This window comes from Epinephelus fuscoguttatus, linkage group LG1, assembly GCF_011397635.1.
Source record: "Epinephelus fuscoguttatus linkage group LG1, E.fuscoguttatus.final_Chr_v1".
NCBI classification, from domain to species: Eukaryota; Metazoa; Chordata; class Actinopteri; order Perciformes; family Serranidae; genus Epinephelus; species Epinephelus fuscoguttatus.
The window spans coordinates 13,177,862-13,187,488 of record NC_064752.1 but is presented as its reverse complement, the minus strand read 5'-3'; the positions used below and the strand labels follow the sequence as shown (position 1 = coordinate 13,187,488).

Genomic DNA, 9,627 nt, shown 5'->3' with positions numbered 1-9,627 from the left:
TTTTTTTTATCTTTTGCACAATCATTTGAGTTTGGAGTCTTTGGGAGCTCTTCGGGCCAAAAGATTACGCGTAATTGATGTGCTGTTTTGTTAGGACAGACTCATGAAAAGGTGATTCAAGAAGGCGCACAATGCGGTTAATTCAGTCTGCAGACTGAAATGGCGGCTGATAAAGATACAATCAGCTGCATTCTTCGCCCCCCTGGCTTTCTATTTTTCATTGTCTATTGTTCTGGGCCTCGTTTCACTGTGCTAAATGTTAGGGAAACCTTCTTTCATGGGAGAAGAATCCAACAGAGCACCTATGAACAATGTTACACTAAGCACCATATTAGGTGTGAGGGGGAATTTTCAGGAAAGTGATCATAATGTTTTTGACCTGGAATGTGTAACTGAATAAATGGGCTCATTGTGCCAGCGGAGCAGGAACATGTAAAAGCTTGTTAATCGTTCGTTTAATAAATGGAGAATGCTGGTGTTACTAAAGCTGCCATTGCTGAAAAAAAATTTCATATCAAACAATAATTACCTGGTCTGAAAGATTTAACAAATGTCAAACCCAAGTTCTTTTTGTGCTGTGTTTTGAGGTACGGCAAATTATTTAAAAGGAGTTCTTATTGAAAAACAACCTTGGAGCGCACGTTGAAGAATTGGTCATGTATCACAAAGTACCAGTTTTACAAAGAAGCTGTTTTCGTGCCTTAAAGGAGAAACTACATGGGTTGCATTCACAGCCATGGCAGCAGTGAAGGACCAAGCTATTATCCTGGCAGGGGTGTGGACCAGCACAGAGAAAATCCCCATAATAAAATGCGGTTACACTGTTTCATTGTACCCTGGACTGCTGTAGTGCCAGAGGCCTTAAGTGTCCCTGTTTGGGATCAAAAGAGAGGATTTCTTGTTTCTGCTTCAAAAGAACTAAATCATTACTGGTCCCATTTTACAGTTTACTTCAGTGTGTCGAAGATGAACTTCTGTCTGGAGAAGAAACGCACGGTCATAAACAGGATGTGCACTCATCATCAGAGTTATTCATCTTAGTTATGCGGACAGACAGTGTATTAACAGAGAGCAGGGGTTTGCCCTTTTTTTTTTTTTCAGAAACCTCGACAACAGCAGTGGTCTTTGTAGAAGTCTTCAACCATCCTCCAAACCCAGCCCCCCCCCACACAGAAAAAAAGCATCTGTGGTGGTTCTTTATGTTGGAGCTGCATCCATTTGTCTGCAGGTTTTTAAAAAATATTTTGATTTAAACAGTAAGACTGGCGATATTCTATTTTTTTTCCTTTGCAAGTCAAGTCAACTTTATTTCTATTTTATATATGACAAGCATAAACTCAATGTGCTTTAGATACATCATACAGTACATAACATAATTTATAATATAAGATAATAGTAATACAAATATAAAAACAAGCAGGGCATAATAAAAAAGCGTAGGTAGCGCTCTGGATACGTCACCCCATGTATTGTTCTGATTGGTCGTAGTGTTATCCAGTTGCGTGCAGTGATATTTACAAATGCATGCTTGGTGCCCCTCGAGTTGGGCCATTTGCATTACTCATGGCCAGACCCTAAATCTTTCTAGATTTGGGTCTGGATTTCCAGGCTATGCTGAAAGTAGTTCCCCTACAAAATCAGAATTCACTCCAGTTTGAGTAACATTTGTCAAAAACGACAGTGATCAGCTCTTTTGAGGGATGATTTTGCCTTTTCTAAACATGAAATTCATATTCTTAAAGTATTTCTGAGCATTTATGTCTTGGAATAGTTAGGCTTGAAGCCGAGATCCAGACAGGCTGCAGATGTTGAAAAGTATTGAGGAGAGACGACTAACACGTTGAAACAAGACAAAGAGTCTGACAGCCAACATTTGCTAATTAGCACCAAACACAAACACATGAAGGTAATATCTTTAGTTTTAAAAATATGTGGTCATAAACCAAAGTAATAAACAAATGAAAATTTGACCTGACGGTGCTAGCACGTGAAACTATTTTCTAAGTGCCCCCGTAGGGTGCCCCTGTCACCCTACTGTTAACACAATGGCCTTTCCTTAGATACCAGTGACGTAAGGTAATTATGACCGGCTCTAGTGCCAACTAGTTACTAGTCATGAGTGCGCAATCGGTTTGCAATGTACTCAGCTTGTCAGTCTTGACACATGTGCGCCTAAACTATCGATATCTATTATCTTGTCACATGATCAAATAGAGACTTGACACTGGATAATATCAACATACATATTACCCAGCAATCATCATTGCATATCTGTTTATTACAAAAATGCCAAAGAAAAATCATTATTTTATTACTTTTTTAAAAAAAAAAATATTATGTAGAATCAGCACATACTTTTGTTATAGATTGCTACTATTTAAAAAAAAAGGAAAAAAGAAAACATGATGGGTTTGCTTTTTTGACGGCGTATATAGCAAATGGCACCACTTTAAATTGTACAAGTTCTTTTAACAGATTATTTTTAAACTCGTTCTCCATCCATACCATTGTTGGAGGACCTGCTCTCCCTATGAGCCCCTCCATCCTGTGGGGCCCAGTGAAACCACACAACCTGCACCCCTGTTCATACACACCAGTTTCTGGCCTGGTGATCCAGCTTTGCGACCATAGCAATATTGCACAGGCAAATAACAGTGTACGCGTAATCAAATAAGTGCGTTATTTTTATGGAAAAAACTATCATGATAACCAGCTTCACCAGTCCTCTTCTGTGGCTTCAGCAGTCCTTTGTCAGATGTGGCCTCACCACAGGATGTGAAGAGATAAAACCCAGAGTGACATCAGGAAATATTCTGGGTGTCGTCCATGTCTCAGCAAGTTTTCCACTCTCTAAATCAGAAGCATTGATCCCTCCTCCTCTTTCCAACCCTGTTTTTCCACTGCAAGTAGGCAACAGCACCAACCACACCCATCCTGGCTCACACTTTATCATCACTGGCAGAAAACCGTTTATCTCCCAAACATCACATGGTCAGGAACTTGTTTTCAATGCCATTTCCATGAGTCCATATACTGCTGGTGAAGGTGATGACATGTCTGTGCATCCTCTTTGTGGGGATTCCTTTTACAGCAGGTCACTTTGTACTCATTTAAAAAATCTTCAAACATGATAAGGACAAGATGTTAAACTATTGAGACTTACCTAAAACACAACACTTTTATACTGTGAAATAAAATAGACAATAAAACACCATATAAAGCATTTATAAGCCACATGGTAGTTTAATGTTTTAGTGTGTTTAATAATTTAATGCACATGCAGGGATATGAATCTTTTAGGTGGTTGTTTTCACATTTTTAAAGAATTGTGACCCCTCCCATTGAACATTTTACTCATAAATATAAACATAAATATACTTAATGTTAATAATGAACAAATGCTTCATTGAATGTGAAGATAATGTATGTTAACATAGGCTGGTGTTATGTCCCTTTTTGAAAATGGGAGACAAAAAAAGACAACAACACGGCAATCAAATAATTGAATGAGTTTGAAGGGCCTTGTATTTCCCAAACAGTAGAAGTGTAAAAATTAAAAGTGATTTATTTACAAACTTAACACGAGGTTTGCCAAATGTGGGGAGAGGAATGGACATTGTGGGTTGTGCCAAAAAAAAAAAAAACAATAAAACCAGGCCTCAACTAACCTCTACCTCTAAAAACAAAACAAACCAAAAACTTAGTTTCACCAAACAAATACAAGGATGTCAACAACTGATGAACCTGTTGTTTCTTAACACAAAATAACTGCATGAGGGAAATGTATAGAGTACCAACTCACCTTTTGTCCTCAACCTCCCGCCACATACCTTCTTTTTTTTTTTTTTTAAAATAGCATTTTAAGTCTTGTGTGTGATTTATCCTGGCTTCGTAGGAGCAGAGGAAATCTCGGCTCATCGCTAGGCTAATTTATACAATGTAAAATGCCATAGGCTTGTGCTAATAACATTAGCATGTTTTTTTTTTCTGCAACACGTGTTTAGTATAAGACAGTTGTTTTGTCAGTGAACCTTGTGAGTTGTAATGGAGCCAAATTATGTAACATGATCTTTGTGACATGTTACTGTTGTCCCTGGTTTTATACGAGAAGAGGAAAAGTCTGCTAGCTACTAGGCTAATTTATACAATGTAAAATGTCATAGGCTTGCGCTAATAACGTTAGCATGTTGTATTTGTGGGGAAAATGTGTCCAGATAAAGACAAGTGTTTGTCTGTGAATGCTGCGAGTTATAATGCAGCTGATTTGTGTACTTGTGTTTGAAATTGTCTCTATTAACCCACGTTTAATGTGTTTAATGTGTGTTTTGAATCAACTAAACTTTACAGAAACCTCCGTCGTTGACTAGGGTGTTGGAGGTGTAACTGCAGAGTGACACAGACACACCACCGTACAAATCCCCATTAAGCGCAGAGGTTCAGAAAGAGAGGCAGGTTTTATTGAGGACCTGTAATGATGATAGGCAGGCTGAAAGCATGCGGTAATCAATCCAAAACCAATCAGCAGACTGACAGAACTGCACAAGGTGGGAACTAATCAGGTTTTTAGGACTTTGAGAGAAAAACAGGGTGGAAGAAAACACAGCAGAAAAAATGCATTTTACCCTGCCTGGCAAGTAACAGCTGGTATGCATTACTTAGAAAGAATTTTGATAGAAGAAGACCAGATAATGTTGGAGAGGACCTGCAAGTTATCATGACAAAAATGAACAGTGAATCAGCACTCAGGCCTAACTCCTCAGAACACTTCAAAGGAATACTTCATCCATAAAATGACCATGTGTCTATCAACTAGTCATGTTGTGTTACTTTGAATTTGTTAGGAAAACTTTGTTTTTCTTGTATGCTTCCGTGGAAGATGGCAAACACATGGATTTATTGATTGGTTGGAGGCTGCGTTCAACAACAGCCAAATAAATCAAAACATCCATTTTCAAACTCTGACACGGCTCATGCTGTATAATCAAATTCTCATTTATCCAGTGGTATGCTCAGCACTTCCCAAACACATGTTTTTATTTAAAACCTTACTATTTAAAACTGGACTGAAAGTGAAACTTATCTATGCTCTCTTCAAAGCCAGACTCATTTAGAAAGGTTTTTTTAGTTTAGTTTATGTCAAGCTCCCTATAAACTGTCACTTTAATAGGATGAATAATGTGGCTATGGACTTTATATGTGTCATAAAACACCTACTAACAACTAAATTCTTATAAATATATTTATAATCAGATAAAATATATAATTTAATGTGCTTATGACTACATGTAAGTGTGTTTCAAAACATATTGACACTATACACATTTATAATGATACTTATGGAGGGTTTACTTGACTGAGCTGGATACATTCATAGTCATTTCAGTGTCAGAACCAATCATTCGCTTTCAGGAAGTTTTAAATCAAATACAACGCACTGCAGCTGGACTTTAAACTGCCTCCCATGACATCAACTTTTTAAGATCATGATCCCACTTTACAGTGCAGTGGTGGATGAAGTATCTGGAAGCCACACTTGTACTTCAATGTACCTACGTATTGAATGTAAAAGTACAAGTAAATGCTGGCAATAGCAAAGCAAGCGGTCAGAATTTTGAGAATTAAATGTTTCTTCTTAACATGTACACCACCTTAAAAATGGAGCCTACATCACATTTGAAGATAACAATGTCTTCTCCGCAACGTAAAGATAGAGAAAACCTCTGACCTACAGGGCTGAGACACTACAGTAGAGCAGTCACCACAGTTACCTGTCACATATTTATCTCCTTGAATCATTACTCGCCTTCTCTGCTGTGTACTCCACTCCCCAATCTTAAAATGACAGATGAGATTTGGTGCATCCGGGCTGAGCAAAACTGTGGCAACAGCAACTGATCTGACATGCAGCTTTCGCTTCACTGGAAATTGAAACTGACTGCTTCAAGAGCACTTGTTTGCACTTGTCCTTGTGTGATTAACAGTTATGTAATTTGCAAGCTGCAAACAGATTCACCAAACCTTCCAGTTTTATTTTGTAGTAACAAAGTAACAAAGATGCTTAGGGGAAATGTATCGGAGTAAAAGTAGGGGAGACAGGGAATAGTTGTAAAACTTTCAATTTCTGCAACTAAAAACAAGCTACAAATCACCTGATTCACTCCCCACATGCTCAGTTTAGTCTTTATTTCTCATGAGAAATTAGCAAGCCCCCAGGAAAGCTGCTCAGCCTTTCAGCCAGTTTTTCCCAGTGGTCATTTGCGGTATTGCAGTGAAAAAAATCCCCTGCAACCTTAAGGTCGTTTCATAGTCGTTGCAAAGGCACGCAGACATGAACACATTGGCATCGAGATGCATTGGCCGCCATGATGCATGCTTACGTCTGAAAATGCGTTTTTTGATACGCGGCGCAGCGACACGTGTAATACCATGCGTTGCCAGCGGGGGTGATAATGCAAGCAATGTACTTGAAATTAACCACTTTTTGTTATCCACAGAAGAAGCAGATGAAAGAAATATGGCGGGCAAGGAGGAAAAATTTTGCGAACACGTACGGGCACACCCCCATTTATATGACAGTTCTAGTGCCCTGCACTCTAATAAAATAGCAGTACTAGCTAGCTACAGCAGTACTAGCTAGCCGGAATGTACCGGTGACTCTGGTACCCCCTATTGCGCGAGCAATGTATTGCATTTCAAGTGTTGCCCGTGTCACTTGTGTTCAATGTGAAAGGAAGTGCATCGCTCGCGTTGCTTGCTCATGTTGCGTGCGTCGACTATGAAACGGCCCTTAAAGCGTTCTCCCCATTGACCACCACTGTAGAAAAGACGTCTGTAAAACTGTTGACAGGAGACTTCAAATTGCAAACTATGTCAAGTATGACTCTTTCTATTATGGAATTTTGAACCATAGTCGTTTTATATTTTTTAAATTTTTCTTGAGCTGACAAGAGCATTTGAAATATCTGTAAAGTTTATGAGCTAAACAGAACTTGTGGGCGTGGCCAGCCGGAGAGACACTACTGTGTGTTTAGTAAAGTCACATACCGTGGACGTAAAATCGGATGCTAGAAATTTGTTTTGGTGTATGCGCCAGTCACTCCATAGGAATGACTAGGTGCCATCTTGGGGTCTGGTATCTAGTTATTATTAAAATTATAGGGGAATTAACTCCCTGTAGCAGACACAGCCAAGTTTAGAAGGGAAAAAAAAACATTTTAAGTTGAAGTATTTTTTTTAACTTAACTTCTTTTTGTAATAACATTCCCTGCTGTGTAGTTAAATTCCTCAAATTTAAAACACGTTTATTATGTATCTATAAAGGTATTGTTCAGGCAGTCTGTTTCTGCTAATGTTTTAGCTAAAGTAAGTTAGTTTGTACAGTACAGACAAGCACAAACACACACAAACACCAATAATGTTAAAAAGTAATTTAAGTGTTAAGTAAAAAGCTTTCAATATCTTAAGTTTTTGTCATAATACTTATTTCGTAACGTTACTGTAAGAGCCAAATATGTCATTTCACTCAGCAGACAAGGAGCAGATGCTGGACGCTATCCGTGAGAGCCCTTTCTTCTCCATTCAGCTGGACGAGTCCACCGATGTGGCTAACTGTGCACAGCTAATGGTGTATGTGCGCTTTATTAAAGAGCTCAGTGTCCAGGAGAAGTTTCTGTTTTGCCATCCTCTGCCGGCGCGCACTAGAGCAGCAGAAATCTTCAAGGCTTTGAATGACTTCATTCAGGAGCATCATATTGACTGGAGCCGCTGTTGTGGAATATGTACTGATGGTGCAAGGGCAATGACGGGCCGCCACAGCGGTCTAGTAAAACAGGTGCAAGCAGTTGCGCCCGCTGCTGTTTGGTCACACTGTATTATCCATCGCCAGGCCTTGGCAACCAAGAGGATGCCCAAAGAGCTGCGCACGGTCCTGGATGAGGCAGTAAAAATTATAAACCTAATTAAATCATGCGCCATGAATGCCCGTCTCTTCTCTTTTCTCTGCAATGAGATGGGAGCTCACTTCCATCAGCTGCTCCTGCACTCTGAGGTCCGGTGGCTGCCGCGGGGCAAGGTCCTCACCCGCTTGTGTGATCTGCGCGAGGAAGTCCTCCTCTTCCTCGCCGAAATCGACTCCCCACTGGTGAAGCATATGGAGGACGCAAAGTGGGTTGCAATGCAGGCATATCTGTCTGATATCTTCGACCGGATAAACACACTGAACACTTCTCTGCAAGGCAAAGAGTGCCATGTCTTTTTCTCTGCATTCAGGAAAAAGTTGGACCTCTGGTGCACTCGTGTTGAACAGGGCTCGGTGGAAATGTTCCCAACCTTGGAGGATGTTGTGGAGCAAACAGGACTGCAACTGAACTGTGTACAACAGGTGGTCATTGCACATTTGAAGGGGTTGCGTGAGCAGTTTGGAGACTATTTTGGAGAGGAGACCTTGGCAAATCAATGGGTGAGAATTCTGTTCTCTTTTCCTGTGACACCCCGTGATGGACTGACCCTGCAAGAGGAGGAGGCCCTTGTCGAGCTGAACTCTAATATGGACTTGAAACAAAAGATGGGTGAAGTGTCACTTGCACACTTCTGGCTGTCTGTGGAGACTGAGTTCCCCCACCTCACCAAAAAGGCTGTAAAAGTGTTCATCCCCTTCACCTCCACTTACCTGTGTGAGTGTGGATTTTCCGCATTGACAATGATTAAAAGCAAGTACCGGTCACGGCTGCGGGTAGAGGATGATCTGCGTTTATTCCTTTCTACAGCACATCCCCGCATCAACCGCCTGTGTGCATCAAAGGCACAGACTCACTGTTCCCACTAAAATCGAGGTGAGCAAATGTGTTGTGTGTAGTGTTTCAACGTTAATGTGGGATAACGTCGGATGAGTGAAAATGTGTTTAAAAAAATCAGTTGAAAAGTTAAATTGTAAATTGTAATTTTTTTTTATCAAAAAGATGTTTAAATGTATTCAAAATATGTTTAAAAACACACAAAGGTGTTAAAATGTGTAAAAAAAAAAAAAAAGATGTTAAAAACAAAGGTGTTAAAATGTGTTTTAAAAAGATGTGAAAAACAAAGATGTTAAAATGTGTAAAAAAAAAAGATGTTAAAAACAAAGATGTTAAAATGTGTAAAAAAAGATGTAAAAAACATACAAAGATTGTGTTTAAAAAAATATTTGAGCACATTCACAGATAAAGATGTTTAAAATGTTTTAAAAATATGTTCAAGAACATACAAACATGTTTAAAAAAAATAAAGATGTGTATGACATTTTTTCTTGAAACCTTTTTTTTAAGCCTGCGTGGAACATACAAAGCAACATCAATAACAGTAATAAAAGTAATAATAATAGGGGGTGGGGGAGCACAGCTGCTTTTGAGTTCTCTTAGGGGAGGCCCACTATCCCACACTTTGAAAACCACTGGTTTAAAGAGTTCCAAGATACAGACAGAAATGTCAAAAACATTACTATCCCTGGTCTCCTCTATTTATTTCATTTAAGAAATGTAGTGGAGTAAAAGTGAAAGTTGACAGAGATATAAAAAGTCAAGTAAAGTACAGATACTCCCAAAAAATACTTACCGACTGTAAAGTATCATTACTCTGTACATGACACCATTG

General features: G+C 39.2%; 1 protein-coding gene across 2 annotated transcripts in view; it reads left to right on the top strand.

The window, feature by feature from the left end:
• The window catches only part of LOC125886954 (zinc finger BED domain-containing protein 5), a 33,707-nt gene extending 24,845 nt beyond the window's left edge, over positions 1-8,862 (top strand). Inside the window, exons 1-2 of one of the 2 annotated variants that reach the window (XM_049573487.1) lie at positions 7,225-7,362; positions 7,527-8,862. In XM_049573487.1, coding sequence (XP_049429444.1) covers positions 7,541-8,824 — 1,284 coding nt within the window. In that variant the 5' untranslated portion in view covers positions 7,225-7,362; positions 7,527-7,540 and the 3' untranslated portion in view covers positions 8,825-8,862. Of the gene's footprint in view, positions 1-7,224; positions 7,363-7,526 lie in introns of those variants that run through there. The other variant, XM_049573401.1, reaches the window with a different exon arrangement.
• Positions 8,863-9,627: the final 765 nt, after the last annotated feature.